Below are 21533 nucleotides of genomic sequence, written 5' to 3'. Positions count from 1 at the left end.
CAGGGCACCACAGATTCTGCTTCAAGGATTTTATCTACTTAATTCATCTTCCAGTCCTCACACATAGTAGGTTGTCAGTCAATATCAGTTAAATGACTGGATAGAAAGATGGAAGATCAAGATCAAAGAGAAAATTAGAATGAAAATAAGCAACCAATGACTAAATATCCTACTTGCTTACTCTGAGCTTCCTGGCAGCCAAAATGAAAAAGGAAACATGATAAGTATCATGATCGTTGTTGCTCAGGAAGAGGAAACACACCAGGTCCTCAGAGGAGGAAAAGCTTTTCCTGGCACTTCTATCTGACAGGAATTTCCCTTCAAAGTTGCGTGGAGGGGATAGAAAGTGCTGGAGGAGACAATTCCCCTCCAAAGGTGTTACAGAGACTGTAATGCAAAGCAGGTGTCCTGAAATGCCTTCATGTACTGTTCTCTGATCAAAGCTGAGAGCATGATGTCAAGCAGAACTCCACAGAAGCAAATTTCCAAGGCAACCAAGACAGTGGGATCAAAGTAAGTTGCTTTCTGAGGACTTTACTGAATCAGTGTAGACAGTCCAGAGCTTGTGATGAAACCAATGGATTGCATGTTCTTCAAATAACCCCCCCCCCCATCACAGTCACTGTGATCTGGACATCAGAACCCAAGCCTTATGACTCTGAATCCAGAACATTCTGTTAGCACTTCAGTCCAAGTTGGTGATTCTGTTAGCACTTCATTCTGTTAGCACTTCAGTCCAAGTGCTAACATTCTGTTAGCACTTCAGTCCAAGACTGGTCAAGAGCACAAGGTTTAGAGTCACACTGACCATCAGCAATTTGCTGTGCAACTTTAAACAAGTCACTTAAGCTCTCTGGGCTCTAATTTCCTCATCTTTAAAACGGGACTGTGTATCCATTATCTAGTGCTGCATACACACGACCTCAAAATTTAGTGGCTTAAAAATTGGACGTCATAAAATTTTTAAATTTTGTGCTTGAAGAAAGTGAAGACACAAACCCAGAAATGGTAGAAAATATTTGCAAATCATATATCTGATTAGGGATTTGTATCAGAATATATAAAGGACCCTTACAATAACAATAAAAAGATATCCGACTTAAAAATAGGCAAAGGATTAGAATAGATATTTCTCCAAAGAATACATAGAAAATAGCCAAAAAGCACATGAAATGATGCTCAAATCATTAGTCAGTAGGGAAATGCAAATCAAAATCACAGTGAAGTACCATTTCACCCGCACTGGAATGGCTAAAGAAAACCCCAGACAATAACAAGTGTTAACAGGGATGTGAAGAAGTTGTTGGTGGAACATAGAATGGTGCAGCTACTTTGGAAAACAGTTTGGCAGTTCCTCAAAATATTAAACATAGATTTACCACATGACTCGGCAATGCCAGTCCTAGCTCTATACCCAAGAGAACTGAAAACTTGTTCACACAAAAACTTATACATGAATGTTCGTAGCAGCATTACTCATAATAGCCAAAAATGGAAATACTCAAATGTCCATCAACTGATGAATGGATAAATAAAATACAGTCTATTCAAACAATGGAACATTATTCTATTCAAACAATGGAACATTATTTGTCAGTAAAAAGAATGAAGTACTGATACAGGCTTCAACACGATGAACCTTGAAAACATTATATTAAGTGAAAGAAGCCAGACACAAAAGGCTGCATATTATATGATTCCATTTATATGAAGTTTATAATCTTTAAGTAGTCCTCTAAAATAACTCTACTTCTTATCCTCATTTTACAGATGAAGAAACTGAGGCCTAGAGAGGTATTCAGGCCCTTGGGAGGCTTGCAAGAAATAATAATAACTAGCATGTATTGAACTGTTACTTATGAGTAAGGCACTGGTCTAAGTACTTTGTATGAATTAACTCATTTGATCCTTCCAACAAACCCATTTTACAGATGAAAAATACTGAGGTTAAGTAAAATGCATGCTCACAAAGGACTTACTGGATTCAAAAGTATTTTGAAAAATAACAATTGATTACTACAGATGTGACTGGTTCTGCGGATCTGGAAATTGTTGAAAGGAAAGATGGTTATCAGAGAGCTTATGTCGCTTGTCCAAGTCATACAAGGACAGATCCAGGATTTGAACGAAATGCCAAAGCTTGATGACACATATGGACTCTTCCTAAGATGCCCTGAACTGTCACGGTGTTTGAGCTCTCAGGGAATTACATGCCACACCCCCCTTCTCCACGCTGTGCTACCACATGGGCCCGTCTGCCCATCCCTATGAGACCCAGTGCTGCCCATGGGCTGATGACCATGGACCGCAGAAGCCCAGGCATGTATCCAGAGCCCTTCCTTCCACAGGGGTCTACACAGCCTGCCCTGCCCACAGGCCCCTGTGCCTGCTCACCCCGCCCCCCAGAAACAAAAGAATCAATCCTGGTTCCTCTGAAGAGCATCTCCCTGGCCCCGAGACACAGGCCTCGCCACACCTCTGTTGATGATACTTAGCACTGCGCTCGGACCACAGTGAGAGCACTGGCCTTCCCGCGGGAGCCCACGCAGCTCGGCCCTGAAAGACCATGGTACCGCCACGGCTATTTCCAGTTCACGGCTCCTGGCAGTTCTGCGGTTGCCTGAAGAGGTGTTCCAGCACCACCTGTTTATGTCTTGGAGGCCGTGTGAGCATCTTTCCACGGGGCAGGTGAAGGGTCCTCTCGGAGCTGGTGCCAGGACACCTGCCTCCACGGCTCAGGGAGGTACCGCCCTTGGCCGTGGAAGGGCTTCCAGAAGCCCATTTGCCTTTCAAAGTCCTCGCAGCCTATTTTGCTCATCCCAGCCTTGCCTGTCATCTCTTCACCCACCTCTCTCACCAGGAAGAGAGAACACAGTTCTTTCTATGCATAAAACCGAGAAAACCCTAGTGGAGGGAGAGGAGGGGAGTCCTATGAGATTCTCTTTGAAACCCCTGCTCCCCTGGTTGGTCCCCTTCCCTTCCCCCTCTCCTATGCAAAGAAGATTCAGGAATACAGAATTTCAAGGCTGGAAGAGCCTTCGTGATCCACCTTGCAGTGATAATACATCCTCTGATCATGGCAACGAATACTTACACAGCGCTCCATGCCAGCACCGTTCTTAGTGCTTCGTGAAAAAGCCATCTCATCTTCACAGCAGTCCTGCAACACGGGGGCTACTGTCACCCACCTACAGAAACCAAAGCCCCAGGAAGCCACGTTACTTGTCCAGGGTCATTTGCACAGCTAGGAAGTAGCAGGGCTCCCGCGTCCACAGCTGAATCATCTCTGCAGAGAATGTCCTGTGAGGCCAAGGAGAGAAAGTCGGTTGCCCGGGGTCTCCAGCTCTGTAGCCCAGCAGGAAGCTCCCCCATCTCCTGACTTTGAGGAGTGAGATCTTGAAGAGCTGGAGCCACAGTCAGATCTCTTCTGGGGATGGGGTTCCTGCTGCACGCCAGACCCTGTGCCAGGCACTTGTTTCTTACAGAAGTGTTCCCAGCAGGCAGAAGAGGAATTCCAAACTTCTGAAACCGTTCAGAAGCATCTCATGCTATCCTGTGGAGTGATTGTTGAAAGATAGCTGCATCTTACAAAGACTATCATAAATACGGGACACATGCTCATTACGTCCTGTCTTTTTCCAAGATAGCTATAAAAGAGCCACCATCTATCAGGTGCATAGAATTATTCTTAGATTCTCACAACAGGCCCAAGGGGTAAATATTATCCTTATTTTTCAGATGAGGAAACTAAGGCTGATAAATATTGAGTATATTACCCAAAGAAACTCAGGGAGCAGCAGGGGGGAGATTCAAATCAAAATTTGTCTGATTCCGAAGTCCAAGCTCTTTTGACCACCATTCTACAAGGACACATGCGTGCACACAAAGACACACAGGCACACAGACACACACACACAGAAGTGTTGTTTCCTGTCCACATATTCTATAGATTGGGGTGGAGAAGGGGCCAGGCCCCGGGGAAGGTATGGCTGTGTTCTGCCCTGAGGTGATGAACTTCAGTCCCTCTGAATCTGCACCCATGGGAATCCCATATGCAGCCCTCCTTGTCCTCAGACTCCTCTGCTGTCTGACTTGGAAAACAGCCAGCCTCTGAGCAATCGCCCAAGTAATGTTTTGGGGTTTTTCTGTACTCACTGAGTCCACTGAGGCAAGATTTCTTTTCAACAGCCGTTGGAGGTCCCCATCTCTAGAACCCCTGGATCTGCCAATACATACAACCACACAGGAAATGCAGAACACACAAAGGAAAATTTGAACCTGTTTGTTTGTGAGCAGATCTAGAGCAGTTCTGGGGGCAGAGTGGAACTTCTCGAACTCAGGTAGGCTGCAGGAGGAAAGCTCCACCAGGGCCTGGGGTGAGAGGAGGGGCTGTGGGGTGGGAGAGAGGGAGGGTAGAGGGGGTCGAAGACTCAGCCGAAAGTACAGCGTGCGCTGGGGCCTCTCATTTATCGCCCCAAAACTTCATGGGAACTGGTTCACTTTGGATGTGTTATTTGACCATCCCTGAAATCAAGCTGTCAAGGTTCATGTACAGTGGAGTTCATTATTTTATTCATCTTAGGGATGCTTCTAAGGACACTGTCATCTCTTGAGGGACTTCTTTCTAAAGTCCATAGGAATTTCTTTTAGAAATTAGCGCTAGGTGTAAAAACTAGTGAAATCTAAAGGAGGTCTGTATTTGAGTTAATAGTATTGAACGATGTCAAATTCCTGGTTTGGATCATTGTGGATCACTCGGCGAAGCTGGGTGAAAATAACACGGGAACTCTCTATACTATTTTTGCAACTTCTTTTGAGTCTTAAATGATTTCAAATGAAAAAGTTATAAATTGTAAAAAAAAAAAAAAAAAAACAGTCTAGAAAGAACATTGCTTTACCTAAAATATCTGGTATGTAACTTTTCTGATGGTAATAATTCTATTGCAGAATAAACCTCCCATTTTACTTTGGCTACCAGGAAGCTCAGAGTCAAATTTTAACTTCTCTCTAGAAATACCAAGGCCCTTTTGACCTATGAATGTATGTTCTTTCTCCAGATGTTGACTTTCTACTTGTCAGCTAAAGAAAAATGCACAACCTAAGAGTTGCCAGCTATGTTTTATTTGGGAACCTTACTGAGGACCATAGCCCGGGAGACAGGCTCTCAGATAGCTCTGAGGAACTGCTCCAAAGAGGTAGGGGAGGATATATAGGAGGTTTTGCTGAAAACAAACAAACAAACCATGGAGTTGAACATCAAAAGATAACTGCTAATTACAAAACACAGATATCTCAAGTTAATGATTTTAGCGCTTTTCTATGTAAGGGAAGATGCAAAAGTCTGGGCTCACTGAAATTATTCCTTAGATAGGTATCTTAAGTATCCTCTTTTTCTGCATCCTGAATCCCCTCAGGGTGCATTGTGGGTGAGGGAAGCACTGGCTGTTGGCTTGATGACTACAACATTCTTTTTTTTTTTTTAGTGGAATGGCAGGCGACATTCTTTGTCCACACACTCTTACTTCTATTTCCCTACTCTTGACTTTTCAGCCTTATTTTTTCTTTTACCATTATTTTATGGTACATATTTCTTGAGAGTGACTCTAAATACTTTATGAAAAGAAATAGTGTGTAAATACAGAAACAATAAGACAATTGTCACAGCCACCTTATGAGATGTTCATGCGCTTTTTTGTTTAATTGTCTAAGATTTCTGTTTTACCATTAAATTAAAGTACTTACCTAGTATCAATCCCCCACCACATAGGATTTTGCCCAGCGAGTCAGGGGCAGGTTTCCAGAGTGTTGAGAGCTCCAGCTTTGGCTGGGACGCACCCGGCAGAGGGATGTCCAGCTGGTGAGCAGCTCGGGCTGACCCTTCAGGTGGCATCTCCCCCGAGCAGGGCCAGCCTCCTCTGGTCATCCCTCCGTGTGCAGCCCCACCAGCACAGAGGTCTTTGGATGCTGGAAGTTTGAGGTCCTTGAGACAACCCCAGTTCAAATGCAAATACTCCTCTGAGGAGGGACCAGTGGTTTCAGCAGCTGCAGCCTAGACAGGAGCGCTCTGGAAGTGCATTTTAGGAAAGTGCCTTTTGTGGACAATGTGAGCCACACACTGCCCCATGGATCAGATTGTTATTAGAATTCATTCCACTGTGGATTCGCTCAGAGCTCTCAACACACCCGCTGCACAACAAATATAGAGCATCCCATTCACCTGGAGAGGAAAGTGGGACCTGACAGCCTCCGGGCAGAGGCCACACCACGCACCACACCGCCCCACAAGTTAAAAGATAAAAGATAAAGTTTGGGGCTTCCCTGGTGGCGCAGTGGTTGAGAATCTGCCTGCCAATGCAGGGGACACGGGTTCGAGCCCTGGTCTGGGAAGATCCCACATGCCGCGGAGCAACTAGGCCCGTGAGCCACAATTACTGAGCCTGCGCGTCTGGAGCCTGTGCTCCGCAACAAGAGAGGCCGTGACAGTGAGAGGCCCGCGCACCGCGATGAAGTGTGGCCCCCGCTCGCACAACTAGAGAAAGCCCTCGCACAGAAACAAAGACCCAACACAGCCAAAAATAAATTAATTAATTAATTAATTTTTTAAAAAAAGGATAAAGAGAGGATTCTAAAGGCAGCAAGAGAAAAACAAAGAGTTCCTTACAAGGGAACCCCCCATAACGCTGTCAGTTGATTTCTCTACAGAAACGTTGCAGGCCAGAAGGGAGTGGCAAGATATATTCAGAGTCCTCAAAGGGAAAAATCTGCAACCTAGGATACTCTTCCCAGCAATATTATCATTTAGAATAGAAAGAGAGAGAAAGAATTTCTCAGGCAAGCAAAAACTAAAAGAATACAGCAATACTAAACCCATCCTAAAGGAAATATTGAAAGGTCTTCTCTAAATAGAAAAGAAGTAAGAATCTATAGGAAAGAGAAAATCACAGTTGGAAAGTAAATCACTTAAATAAGCCAGTACACAGATTTTTTAAAAATTAAAAATTTTCTGTTAAAGCAATAATAACCACAATGAACAGCAAAAGAATGAAAATGAAGATGTAAAATCATAAAATCATAAAATATGAAGGAGGAGAGTAAAGAAATATAGATTTTTTTTTTCTAGAATGTGTTTGAGTCTATATCACTACCAGTCTAAAGCAATTAGATATAAGAAGATGAGTTAACATACTTGAAAAACAGGGTAACCACAGATCAAAAATATACAATAGAGTCACAAAAACCAAAAAGAAAAGAACATAAGCATAATACAAAGAAAATCATCAAACCAGAAAAGGAAAAAGAAAAAGAAAGGGACAAAGAAGAAATTTAAAATCAATGGGAAAACAAGGTTAAAATTGGCAATAAATACATATCTATGAATAATTACCTTAAATGTCAACGGATTAAATGCTCCAATCAAAAGACACAGAGTTAGAAAAAAGAAAGAGTGGCAGATTGAATTAAAAAAAACAAGAACCTACAGTATGCTGCCTACAAGAGACCCACTTTAGGGCAAAGGACACACATAGATTGAAACATTGATTAACATGTATTATGTGTCAGATGCTGTACTAGGTTCTAGGAATACAAAAATAAAGAAAATAGTGTCCCTGCTCCTAAATGGATGATCTTTCATGTTCACAGGACACTTAACTATGTACCTCGTCCTGTTTAATCCTCACAACAGCTCTAAGAGGTTGGTAATGTTGTCATTCATTCCCACTTTACAGATTAGGACAGTCATCTGCTGAGAATGGTGGTAATACCTCTCAACTGTTATGGGAGAGGCATGGGTGAACACTGTAAAGAAGCTCTCGGAACCCGAGTCCTGGGAGATAGTGGACAGCACTTCTGTCAGGGTGTAATGGGTTCTCTTTATGTGGAAATTCTGAGAAAACCCAGAGAGAGCTGGTGAGTTGGGAGGACAGCCATTGGCTGAAGAAGCCCCAGCCAGGGCCTGCTCTTCCCCTCAGCGCCCTGCTTCTCTTCCCTGCAGGTGTCTGCAGCAGCATCTGAGAGACAGGCTGCCCACAGCCAGCGTCATCCTCTGTTTCCACGACGAGGCCTGGTCCACCCTCCTGAGAACCGTGCATAGCATCCTGGACACAGCGCCCAGGGCCTACCTGAAGGAGATCATCCTGGTGGACGACCTCAGCCAGCAAGGTGCCCGCGGGCTTCCTCCAGGTTCCCTGGGGAGGGCCTGGACCCTGGGGGTTTCCCGTGCACAGACTGGGGTTTGGAACCTGTGCAGGCAAGGTTCCCCAAAGCAGACCTGCAGATGGGATGCAGGCGCAGATAACTCATTAGTGAAGAGCCCCAGGGGCACTGCTTCTCTGTGAATACCAAAGACGTATTCTGCTGGTTGAATCCTCAGATGCAGAACCCTCAGATACAAAAGGCTGACTGCACTGTCCTTTTATATAAGGCACTTGAGCATCTGCAGATTTTGCTGTCTACGGGGGGTCCTGGAACCAATCCCCTCACCCAGATACTGAGGAACGACCATACATTGTTCTTTCCATCTCCACTAGTTTGCTTATCTGGGTGCACTCAGCACGCCCATACACATAGCGTTTCTGATCTTGAATACAAAGCCTAACAAGCTTGCCTCATCCTGTCAACTCTATAGATTGTCATTCCTAAAAGAATGTTCAGACTTTTGGTCTCAATTTCTTACCTCCCATTTTCTCTTTGACCCACTGCATTGCCCCAGTCACTGCTACCACTGCAGTGAGACCGCTTTGGCCAGTGCCACCAATGACCTACTGGCAGTCACATGAAATGGACCCTCTGTCTTTGACTTCCTTGACCACTGTGTCTTAGGTCAGGTACCCTAGAAGCAGAGCCTGAGATGGGGAATCATGTGCATGTGATTTGGCGGGGCCGGTGCTCTCAGGGGAACACTGTAGGGGAGTGGGGAAAGCAGGAGAGGCAGAGGAAGGAGCTGAACTTAGATGTAGTGTCAGATGAAGTTCAGCCACAGCCTGATCCCAGGGGGAGCTCTACAGTGTAAACTGCACCTCGGCATCTGTCTTGCCTTGAGGCAAGGGAGCGGGCTTGGTACCCCGGCAATGGTGGGTCATTGACTCTGGCACCTGGGGTGAGGGGTATCATTCTGCATGACTCCCTGCCACTCGCAGGAGAGGTGGTTCCAGTACTCTAGGGCACATCTCCAGGGAAGGCTGCTGATTGCCATTAGCAGCCAACCCACGGCAGCTGGGCACATGCAAAGCAAACCAAATCAGTAAAAGGGATCTCAGGGCTTCTGAGTAGGGCACCAGCAGTATCTGCTTCAACCTCATTGCTGCATTTAGAGAATGTGAGCGAGTTCTCTCCTCTCTTAGTTTTACGACACCAGGTCTTTTGGTGTTTACTGGAGAGAATCCTGACCCACCGAAACTAAGGAAGCATTTTACACCTTAGCAACCACCACAATGTCCTTGCTGCTCGGGACTCTTGTGCTCACCACAGCTCCCAAGATAGACTGACAGTGATCCTAGTGATGGTCATCGCCATCTCGCGGGCTGTGGCATCTGTGACCCCACTGCCCTGTCGATTCCAGGACAGCTCAAGTCGGCTCTCAGCGAGTATGTGGCCCGGCTGGAGGGGGTGAAGTTGCTCAGGAGCAACAGGAGGCTGGGCGCCGCCAGGGCCCGGATGCTGGGGGCCGCCAGGGCCACCGGGGACGTGCTGGTCTTCATGGACGCCCACTGCGAGTGCCACCCGGGCTGGCTGGAGCCCCTCCTGGCCAGAATAGCTGGTGACAGGTAACTCACCCCCGGGGGCTGCAGAGCAGGAGGTGGGAGAGGGAGAAACAGTCCAGAGCCTCAGCCACTCGGAGAACACCCGCCCACTGCTGCCTGTGCTGACTGCCAGCTCTAGTAGCCAAGCCAAGGAGTAAGAGTCATGGCCAGAGAAAAATGAAAATTTCCAAGGGGAAATGGGCAACACCCCCTTAGAGGTATTCCTGGCTCCAGAGGCTGTCAAGAGGCTCAAGAGCTGTTTCCCACTTGAAGACTGGTCTGGGCTCCTGTCTTAGGAACACCTAGTTCTTCAGGTTACTTAGTTCTCAGCCGGGGCTGGGCCTGCTCCACAGGGAGAAGCAAGGTGGGGCAGGGAACAGAGCACCTCCATTCGAGGGCGTAAATGATGGAAGGCAGTCTGAGGAATCCTCTGCGTGTGTGTGTGTGTGTGTGTGTTGAAGAGCAGCGAGGGGATCAAGATGCCTCCAGCCCTGCAGAGGGAGCAGCCTTCCTCCTGTCTGATGCCCACAGGAAGCTCTCCAGCTTCCGTCCTTCTCCACACCCCTCAGCAGGCAGAGTCCTGGAAGGGCCAGCGTCAGTCTTGGGGTCGCACCTGAGCAGCAGAGCTCTGGGAAGAGGGAATTCAGAGCTTTTTGCTTCTCAGTATAAGATACTTCTCACAAACACGGAGAATTTGTGTGAACTTCCAAAGTGACTTTACACATTGTAGAGCTGGAGGAACATCCAGGCCTGGGGAAAATAAAGAGGGGTGAGATGAACTAGGGTTCATTCTTCCTTGCGGTAAAAAGTTTGGTGGGTAAGTTTGCAACTGCAGGTAGCTTTTGGCTCTCTGGACAGTGGTGCCTTGGTTGATCTCACATATTTCAGTTAGCTGGTGTTTGTTGATGGCTCCATTGAAACCCAAACGCTTGACCTCCTGGAGCTTAGAAAGGCTTGAGAGAGGATCAATCTCGTGTCTGCCTGAGAGTTAAAACTCAGTTCACAAGTGACAGGATGATGGAGTGAGCCCTCTCCTAGCTCCTTCCAGGTCAGACAGGGAAGCTTTGCTATTTTGTTTTAAGTGAAGTCCAAGAACACCAGCTACATCTGTAGATTCGAAACACAAAGCTAAATATAAGATTTTTTTTTTAACCACCTTTTCTCGAGTCCCTAGACTGTAGTTACTTCCTAATTCAGCCCTGGCTGGGCAGCCGCTATGGTCCATGGGAATGAAAACCAAAACAAGGAAACATCTTTCACTTCATTCATTGACATTTTATTCTTTATCTCTATCCAAAACGTACTCAAAGAGGCTTATGATGAATCACTTATGTATCTGGCTAAAATAGAAGGGAAAGGAGATTTCAGAAAGGAAAAGATAGTGTTAGAAATCGGGGATAGGGACTTCCCTGGTGGCGCAGTGGTTAAGAACCCGCCTGCCAATGCAGGGACACCGGTTCGAGCCCGGGTCTGGGAAGATCCCACATGTCGTGAGGCAACTAAGCCCGTGCACCACAACTACTGAGCCTGCGCTCTAGAGCCCCCGAGCCACAGCTACCAAGCCCGCGCGCCACAACTACCGAAGCCTGCGCTCCTAGAGCCCGTGCTCTGCAATAAGAGAAGCCACTGCAATGAGAAGCCCACGCACTGCAACGAAGAGTAGCCCCTGCTCACCCCAACTAGAGAAAGCCTGTGCGCAGCAACAAAGACCCAACACAGCCAAAAATAAATAAATAAATAAATTTATTTTTAAAAATAAAACATACAGGGAAATCTGGCAAATTTAAGTTTAAAAAGAAAAGAAAGAAATTGGGGATAATACAGTTATTAGAAGTGAGCTTTACCTATGACTGAGCCTCCAGCAAGACAGAGTAAAAAGAGAAATTTGATGAATTTTAGGGTGATCGTTTTCTGATGAAAAGGGATGTACACCTTTGATCAAGAAGGACACAGCTCAAAGGTCTGGGACGAATTGATTGTGTGGACACTTGAATGCAGTTTCCTTTCTTGTCCTGTTACCATTACTAAGATGGCACAAACTTGATGGGGTTCTTTAGAATTCAGCCACACAGCTTCCCTGGCTCTTGATTCTGAAATTCCACAAAATGCTTTGCCCAGTAGCCAAATACATCTCGTCTGCTCAGCTCATTCCACAGTAAGTGGAGACTTGGGAGGGCGCCCTCCTTTCTTCCTTGACCTTGCTCCTCCCTTTTCTTAGGTCAACGCGCGGTGCCCCAAAATAGCGGAGGCCAGAGAGATTAAGTTCCCCTTACCTTCCAGAGGGAACAATGTGAAAAGCGCAGGAAAAGCATATCCAGATCCTTGCTGTAAATATAAACCCCATGACTCTTCACGCCAAGGCCAGTCACTTGAGGCCACAGATTAAAGCAGATCGTTGAATCCCAGGACCACCTTGGCCCTCTCCATATGGGCTGGGCTCGTGCCAGCCCTGGCTGTCTCTGAGGTGGATGGAAATTGATGGGAGTATAAAAAGCATGGCTGGCATCTCTTTTCCAGGAATCTTCCTGTTCTTAGACTGGTAACTTCCAGCCACCCCTGAGTTCAGGCCTGATTCATTCCATGGTACGGATTTTAGAAGAAACTATTGTGAGAGGCCAGAAAAAAAAATGTGAGTGAGATACTGACTGTAGAGGGCAGCTACTGGTACACCTAAGTGATTACTTGTTTAATTAAAAGGCAGAGTTTCCAACCTGTACCAATTTCCCACATCACCCTCTCTGAGGTCACGTAATCCCAGGCTGTGCAAAAAAATTGGGATAAAATACAATTACCAACAGCAACAGTAAATGAGCAAATCAACCTAGACTCACGACTTTGCTGAGAGACACCACGTACTCATACATACACACACTTTAACAATGAGGACCCTTTTGGGGCTTGACAATCCTGATTCCTCAAGCCAATAAAGTTTTATGATCCAGGGAGGAACAAGAACTAGACCCTAGAGCAGGGGCCCATGAACCCTCTGCAGCTGTGCACGATATTTTGTATATGTGCATACGATTATTTTTCTGGGGAGGGGTCCATAGACTTCCCCTGATTCTCAAAGGGATCAAAGACCCCCAAAGAAGTCAAGAGCCACAGTCCTAGAGCATTACAGCTGAGAAAGACCTTTGTGAGAAGTAGTTCAACCTCCCATTTTATGAATGAGGCAGCTGAGGCCCAGAGAGGTGCAACAGCTATCTCAAGATCATACAGCACATTAGTGGCAGAGCTGAGCCTAGGTCCCTATTCCCCTGTCTCTCAGTTTTATCCTGAGAGGTTTTTAAAGAAAGGGGCAGGCATGCTTTTCAATGAAATGGGCCCCCGATTCCTTATGGAAAAATATATTTTCTAGGAGAGTACTGTTCAGTAGAAATAGAACATGAGTGACAGATATAATTTAAACATTTCTAGTAGTCCCATTACAAAAGAAAAAGAGACAGATGAAATTAATTTTAACAATATTTTAGTAAACCCAATATGTCCAAAATATTATCATTTCAATACGTAATCTGAGGTTTGTACATCTTTTTTCTTTCAAACTAAGTCTTCTAAATGCAGTGCATATTTTACACTTACACCACATCTCAGTTCGGACAGATGCTATTTTAGGTTCCCAGTAACCGCTGGTGGCTGGTGTCTGCCATATTGGGCAGCATGTGTCTGGATTACGTTTCTGTCCCCCAGCAAGTGGAGGGTGTGTATCCCTTATCTGATTCCTCGATTCTTTCCAGGAGCAGGGTGGTGTCTCCAGTCCTAGACGTGATTGACTGGAAGACTTTCCAGTATTACCCCTCCAAGGACCTGCAGCGCGGGGTATTGGACTGGAAACTGGATTTCCACTGGGAGCCTTTGCCGGAGCGAGAGAGGAAGGCCCTGCTGTCCCCCATCAGCCCCATCAGGTGAGGCTCCTTCACTCAGCCTGCTTTGCTTTTACTGCCTCAGGGTGGACTCAGCACCAGGCTGCCTGGGCTAATCCTGGTTCTCCTAGTTTCCTAGCAAGTGACTTAATCAGTAAATTGGGGATAGTCACGGTACTTACCTTATAGGGTTGTTGTGAGGTTTGAATGAGCTAATATATGAAAAACATTCACAAAGTGCCAGACACGCAGCTATAGGTGTTATTATTCTTACATTGTTATATGAATGGAGTCCAGCGAAGCTTCCAGATACTGGAGTGGAAAGTGGAAGCGCCTTGTCTGGGGCCTCAACCCAGCTCTGTCTTACCGGGTAACACTGGAGTTTCCCTGCCTGGGGTGCTTTCTTGGTAAAAAGGAAGAATTCCGCCGGATGAATGCTAGGACACCATAAGTCTCAAAATATGTCCAACTTTATGGTTTGCTTCTCATGTGTTTGGCCTTTGGACAACTATTCTATTTAAGTCAATGTTCTAGATATCTTCTGCTTTATAACAAACCATCCAAACTTAAAGGTGTGAAACAGCTGTTTTATTAAGAGCATGGACTCTGGGTTGTGAATTCTGAAAGGGAGCATTGGCGTTGGCTGTCTCTGCTCTGTGGTGTCTGGGGCCTCAGCAGGACAATCCCTTACTAGACTAGACTGGCTGGAAATGACTCAACAGCTCTGGGCAGGAATCCCCTGGAGTTTGATGCTGGCCGTCGCTGGGACCCAGCGGGAGTTTCTTCCCCATTCTCTCCATGAAGTCACTGCAGGCAGGTTAGTTGGGGTTTCCTACACCCTGGCATTGGGTTCAGAGAGCAAGTATCCAAAAGAGCCAGGCAAAGCAAGCTGTATCCCCCTACCAATTAAAAAAATAATTTATTGAGGTGAAATTCATATAACATAAAATGAACTATTTCAAAGTGAACAATTCAGTAGCATTCAGTACATTCACAATATTGGGCAACCACCACCTCTTTTTAGTTCCAAAACATTTCCATTATTCTAAAGGAAAATCCCTTACTTAGTGTCTCCTGCTGTCCCCTTTCCCCAGCCTCTGTCAATGCCCAATCTACTGTCTGTCTCTATGGATTTATCAATTCTGGGTATTTCATATCAATGGAATCGTACGATAGGTAACCTCTATGTGTCCTCTCTCACTTACTGTGATGTCTTAGAGTATGTATCCCCTTTTATAACTAAGTCTCAGAAGTCACCTAAGGTCACTTCCTCCAAAGTCACAGGCCCACCCAGGTTCACAGGAAGGAGACGTGGACCCACCGCTCAGGGAGGTCAATGTCAATGTCACGTTGTAAGAAGAGCCTGTGGGATAAGGAATCTGCCACAGCTGACCTGCCCAGTGCCAAGCAATTACCCAAGTTGTTTCCAAATGCCTAGGCCAGGGACACGAAGTGAAGGCATTAGGCACAAACAGGACTTCCAAGGGTCTGCCCGAGGGTGTGCAACTCTAACAGCTGACATGTGATAAACCATGAGCTTAGGTATGCAAAAAATATTTCTTTTTATTTTCTACTAACTGGACTTAGGCAATTTCTATCTTGACCCCTGCTTCCTTATGGCAGAAACCTTCCAGACAAATTAGACAAATTCAGTGATAGCTTAGTCATCTCATCTTTAAATCTGTCATCCATGCTTGTCCACCCTCCCGTCCCCCTGGGGTTGATTTTGAGCTCCAGGCTTCTGTCGGGGAGGTGGGTGGGGAGGGAGTGCCCCACCTCGGGCTTTAGCTGTCCTGCGTCGGTGTTCACCACGATGCACCTTCACTGGTCGTGGCCTCTGATGCGGGGCTGGCACGCTGTCCCCAGTGGCCTGCACCTTCCACGTGGCATATGCTGAAGTCCCACATCTTCTCCTGGTCCCCAAGGCACAGCACGCGCTGGTGTGCTGATGGTCCAGGGGCCTCCATGGAACTGCACCCACCACCTTCTGCCTGGATCCCCAGGGCCCCCATGATCTTCTGCCTGGGTCCCCAGGGTACCACCTAGACCCATCTCCCGGGACCAAAGGTGGTCAGGGGGTTCCTGAACTCCCAGGGCAGCCAGATGGGAGCTGGGCAACATGCCCCCTGCTCTCTGATTCCCAAACAACAAGCACGGGATCCTCCTCTTCCAGGAATTAACCCCGAAGATGTAAAGGTGGACACGAGGTCCTTCTCAGGGATCTACCTGCATCTTTGTCTCTTGGTCTCCCCACGAGCTCTCTCTTCTCTCCTCAGGGTGGAGGATCTTCTCTAGTTTGGACATAGAAAATGCTGGCTCTGTGAGGCTGATCCCTCATCTTAGGCATAGGCGGCGGCTTTGTCATTCAAACTTTAAAGCTCAGAGTCTGGTGTCTTCGTTCTTGGCTCTTGGGCCATGTTGTAGTCAGCTCAGTGGTGATAAGAAAATACTGCATGTTGGGTGGCTTAACCCACATTAAATTTATTTTCTCACAGTCCTGGAGGGTAGAAGCCCAAGATCAAGTTTCTGGCCAATTTGGTTTTTGGTGACACTTCTCTTCCTGACTTGCACACAGCCCCCTCTCCCTGTGTCCCCACATGACAGAGAGGGGGCCCTGGGGTCTCTTCCTCTTCTAAGGGCACCGAGTCTATCAGATCAAGGCTCCCCCCTTATGACCTCATGTATCCTTAATTACCTCCTCAGAGGCCCCATCTCCAAATACAATATACACTGGGAGTTAGGGCTTTGCCATGTGAATTTGGGAGGGACACATACATTCAGTCTGTACCAGGCCAATACCAACCTTGGGCCTTGTATACCCAATGGGGAAGTTTCATGGTATTAAGATGCAACTATGAGGGGTCGGGGTGCAGAGCCAGATAGATTTCACCTCTTTCCATCACAGGTATGCAGCCTGAAAGTGCAGAGAGCTTTGAATGCTTTCTAACCTCTTTACTGGTCCATCAGCCTCTTCTGAGCACCTGTTTCATGCCAGACACTCTGCTAAGGGCTGTGGACACAAAGAATTGAAAGGGAAGTTTCCAGACCTCTTCGATTTATGGCGTGGGGAGGGTAGTAGATCGGTCAGCAGTATGAGGGGTACCGGACAGAGGGGCCCACAGGGAGTTAAGAGGGGTGCTCGCTTGAGGGGACAATTTATTCTGCTCCAGCCGAAGCAAAGGGATTCTACTGAAGAGAGCAGACTTCTCAGAGGACCTTTACCCAACCTGAAGCAAAGGCACTTTGACCCCAGGCATCAATCCTCTCTGGAACCTTCTTCTAAGCCTCAGGGCCTCTCTGATGTCCAAGGTCACCGTAGGTCACCTTGACCTACCATCGGCCAAAGTCAGCACCAGAGAGAGCCCAGCCACCTTTGCCCTCAGCAGCCGGTCCTTCCCTGAGACCCGGCTGCTACCTGGGGCCCCATGGAAGCCTCAGGCTCCCTATCCAGGGCCCAGGTCCCTCCTCACACACATTCATACTTTTCTACCCATGTCTTCCCCACCCTGAATACTCTGACTTCATGGCTTCCCTCATCAGTCTGGTGAGAGAGCACGAAATGAGGAATTAGGACAAGGTTTGGTACAGACTCTATACAGATGCTAAGAAAATTCCAGAAAGGGTATCATCATTTGTATACTTGCAAATGATAGTATTAAGGAATATTTACTGAACATATATTATGTGCTTAGCTAATGCTGTAAACATAGTATACGTATTAACTCAAACCTTACCATAATTCTGTAAAGCAGTTATTGTTACTAATTACTGTTATTAATCCCATTTTACACATGTGAAAACTGAGGTATATAGAGATTAAATTACAGATGAAACCCCCAGAGGTTGCCCAGCTCCATAAGTTTGTTAAGAGGTAGATCCAGGGTTAAAACCCTTATGGCCAGCCTCCTGACACAACGCTCTTCACGGCTCTGATCTGCTGTGTTTTTCTGTTTTTTAAAAAATTTATTCACTTATTTATTTATTTTTGGTTGTATTGGTCTTCGTTGCTGTGCGTGGGCTTTCTCTAGTTGTAGCGAGTGGGGGCTACTCTTCATTGTGGTGCGCGGGCTTCTCATTGTGGTGGCTTCTCTTGTTGCAGAGCACAGGCTCTAGGCACACCGGCTTCAGTAGTTGCAGTGCATGGGCTCAATAGTTGTGGCTCGTGGGCTCTAGAGCACAGGCTCAGTAGTGGTGGCACACGGGCTTAGTTACTCCACAGCACATGGGATCTTCCTGGACCAGGGCTCAAACCCGTGTCCCCTGCACTGGCAGGTGTATTCTTAACCACTACGCCACCAGGGAAGTCCCCTCTGCTGTGTTTTAAATACAAGTTTTAAATACAGTCTGTCATCCCCAGATACCCATGTCAGTTCAGGACATGGTTTACTGCCAGATGCATCATGAAAAAGCACTTGATTTTCAGAGATCTTTGGATTTTGGCATGCACATGTGCTTTACATGACATTTCTTTTAGTCCCCACAAAACCCTATTATGAAACACTATTACTGTACCCGATTAGAGGTAAGGAAATTGAGACCAGACAGGTTATCTCTCTCATCCAAGATCTTACAAATTGTGAGTGGTAGAATTGGAAATTGTATCAAGTAATAACTACACTACTGGTTTTTAGTATTGTGGTATAACTTAGTATTTTTAATAACCTAAAGGTCAGTAGTTTTGTTAATGTAAGACTATTTTCTTAGTAATTAAAAAAAAATCTGAACTCTGAGCCATTCACTCCTTAAGCCATACCCAGAGTTTGGCTGCATTAAAATTTGTTCTCATATGAAGGTTCTTTAAAAAACTAAAAATAGAACTACCATATGACCCAGCAATCCCACTACTGGGCATATACCCAGAGAAAACCATAATTCAAAAAGACACATGCACCCCAATGTTCATTGCAGCACTATTTACAATAGCCAGGTCATGGAAGCAACCTAAATGCCCATCGACAGACGAATGAATAAAGAAGATGTGGTACATATATACAGTGGAGTATTACTCAGCCATAAAAAGGAACGAAATTGGGTCATTTGTAGAGATGTGGATGGATCTAGAGACTGTCATACAGAGTGAAGTAAGTCAGAAAGAGAAAAACAAATATCGTATATTAACGCATATATGTGGAACCTAGAAAAATGGTACAGATGAACCAGTTTGCAGGACAGAAATAGAGACACAGATGTAGAGAACATACGTATGTACACCAAGGGGGGGAAAGTGGCGGGAAGGCGGGTGGTTGTGCGATGGATTGGGAGATTGGGATTGACATATATACACTAATATGTATAAAATGGATAACTAATAAGAACCTGCTGTATAAAAAAATTTAAAAAATAAAATTTTTAAAAAAACCAAAAAAACCCAAAAAACAACAACAATGAAAATTTGTTCTCTTTTGAATAAAGAGATCGTTGTTCAAAAGCCTCTGGTTCTCTCCTCCCCAGTTAACCCTTCTGAGGTATGTTTTTGTCATCTTCATTCCCTTACTCGGGATTCCAGCTTTCTGTGTTTTTAAGTCATGTGTATTTCCCCCAGAGCAGATGGGGACCTATCTACTTCCAGAGCCCCTGGGGGATTCATCTTAGAATTGGGGAGGGGGTGAATGGTCACGAAGCAAACAAGAGGGTGAGGTCAGGGGTGAGGGAAGAAAGAGGACTGCCGGTTCCCTTGGTCCATGCCTGGTGCTGCTGGCCTTAGGGCATCTTATTTAACCAAGGTCTTCTTCCCAAAATCTCGCCAGAGGGGCCTCTCCCTAAAGGAGCAGTACCGGAGGATGGGGTATAAAAGGCCCAGGCAACCAGAGCTCTCTTTTCATGAAATACTGGGATTTCTGACATGCTTGCTTGGCTCCAGTCTTGAGATCTGTCGGAGCCCTGAGTCCGCTCTCTGGGCCACTGGAGCGCCCCCTACCTGCCATCCCCCGACCGCTCCCCAGATGCTCCAGGTTCTGAACCTTCTCTACATAGTCTCACCTTCTCTCTCCAGGAGCCCTGTGGTGCCCGGCGGGGTCGTGGCCATGGACAGACATTACTTCCAAAACACTGGAGCTTATGACCCTCTCATGTCACTGAGGGGTGGCGAAAACCTCGAACTGTCTCTCAAGGTACTTCCTGGGCCAAGGGAAGCCCAGGTGGGTTCTTTGGAGCCCTGTGTCCGGTCACAGTCAGGGATAAGGCTTCGGGCAAATTACAAAGTCATTATACGTAGTGTGTCAAACCCTCATTTCTCCCCCTTTTTCATCTCTCTTGATTTCACCCCAGCCTCCTTCCTGAACTCACCTGTCAAACCTGCCCTTAGGAAAGGGCAAGTTTTCAGTCATCTCCACCTGAGTGCAAAGCTTCCTGTACGTTCTCCATTCCCGGCACCCTTAGCATCTTGATAGTTTTCACAGCACCCATTGGCCAAAGCAAATACCATGCAGTTCTGTGCATTGAGTAGTTTGGTCCAAACAACTTAATAAGTATTTGTCCGAACAGCTTAGCACCCACTGGGCGCCAGACAGTTTCTCAAACCTTGGAATCAGATTGGACCCACCACCCTCATTTCCTGTTCCGTGCTGATTTTTAGCCTGATGCTTGCTTTTTCATCACAGCAACCACTGAAAACCCAACCCAACAAAGACATATATCATTAAAAGGGCAGTGATCTAAGGTTGGAACCATGAATTGCCTTGAACTTGTACTTTTCAGAACACAGATGTCACTATGTTTCTCCTGAACATTGAAAATATCCCACGTGGCCTTTTGAGTTTGCTGCAGCACCCTGGGGTACCTTGGCATCCAGTTTGGGAACCCCATCGGTTTGGCTTCTTGGTGTGTTTTGGTTCATGTACTGCCTATCCTAGGCATGTTTTCACTTTCCTCTTTATTCCCAAGTGGGGAATAAAAGGCTTCCTGTCAAATGAACTTCAGGCATTTGGGAGTAGGAGTGAGTGGAGAGTAGAGAAATTTCCAGAAGTAGAAAGACTCTGTTTGAGGAAAGCTTGCTTTGACCTCCACACAGATGGCTTCTGGTGCCTGTGCAGCAGGAGACTTCACAAGCTTTTAGAAATCCCCCGGCCACTAGGGATACCCTCTTCCCCGAGGAAGCAGTCGTGGGAGAATCCAGACGCTCACGGCATGGCAGCATCCTCTAAGTGCTGAATCTGGTCACGTGTTTCAGTGGGGGCGGGGAACCACAGGTAGTGGCAGGGGTGTGAGCCCCTCTCACCACGGGTTCTGACCCAGGGCAGCCGCCCTCATTCTCCCCACCTTGTCCCTCCCCAGCCCAGAACGCTCAGATCTGGAAGCTCTGCTCCATCCTGAGAACTGGAACCATCTTTCTCTTTTGTGCTCATGATTTCCAGTGCATTTTGCCAGCCCCTCACTCCCCACGTTGCTGGAGAGGAGTACAGAGGTGTTGGTCTTTTCCTTTCACTGCAGACCTGGCTCTGTGGGGGCTCCATCGAAATCCTTCCCTGCTCTCGGGTGGGGCACGTCTACCGAAATCAGGATGCCCACTCCCCTCTTGACTGGGAGGCCACCCTGCGGAACAAGGTCCGCATTGCTGAGACCTGGCTGGGCGCATTCAAAGAAACCTTCTACAGGCACAGCCCAGAGGCCTTCTCCTTGAGCAAGGTAAGAGGAGAGCCCGGCAGGGTCTTCTGTGCCCACCCAGGGCCACCAGGTGCTGGCTGCGCAGGACCACCTCCCCTCCCACCTGGAAGGGCAGATAGAAGCTTCTGGCTAGTACTTCCATGAGTGGCCCCTGTCAAGTGGCTCCTCTACCTGGCGGGGTTGTCCTCTGTCTCTTCCAGCGTCTCCCAGGGGCATCATGGCCTGGAACCCCCTGATGTCTGTAGGGGTTCTGTCATCACATCTAAGGGGTGTGACCCTTCATCCCGTGGCCAGAGGAGAGTCTGGGTGGGGAGTGAGCACTGCAGTG

At 46.8% G+C, this 21533-nt stretch overlaps 1 protein-coding gene across 4 annotated transcripts in view; it reads left to right on the top strand.

The window, feature by feature from the left end:
- The window catches only part of GALNT15 (polypeptide N-acetylgalactosaminyltransferase 15), a 38782-nt gene that overhangs the window by 9309 nt on the left and 7940 nt on the right, over window positions 1–21533 (top strand). For 3 of the 4 annotated variants that reach the window (XR_011074275.1, XM_068545873.1, XM_068545875.1), the window contains exons 2-6: window positions 7994–8160; window positions 9560–9764; window positions 13478–13645; window positions 19596–19740; window positions 21032–21226. Coding sequence is in view for 3 of the 4 variants with exons in the window: in XM_068545873.1 (XP_068401974.1) it covers window positions 7994–8160; window positions 9560–9764; window positions 13478–13645; window positions 19596–19740; window positions 21032–21226 (880 nt within the window). In the remaining variant the exon portion in view is untranslated. The remainder of the gene's footprint in view (window positions 1–7993; window positions 8161–9559; window positions 9765–13477; window positions 13646–19595; window positions 19741–21031; window positions 21227–21533) is intronic. The other variant, XM_068545874.1, reaches the window with a different exon arrangement.

The sequence above is a fragment of the Eschrichtius robustus genome, chromosome 6 (genome assembly GCF_028021215.1).
Source record: "Eschrichtius robustus isolate mEscRob2 chromosome 6, mEscRob2.pri, whole genome shotgun sequence".
In the NCBI taxonomy this organism is placed as follows: domain Eukaryota; kingdom Metazoa; phylum Chordata; class Mammalia; order Artiodactyla; family Eschrichtiidae; genus Eschrichtius; species Eschrichtius robustus.
This window is presented reverse-complemented; position numbering and strand designations above follow the sequence as displayed.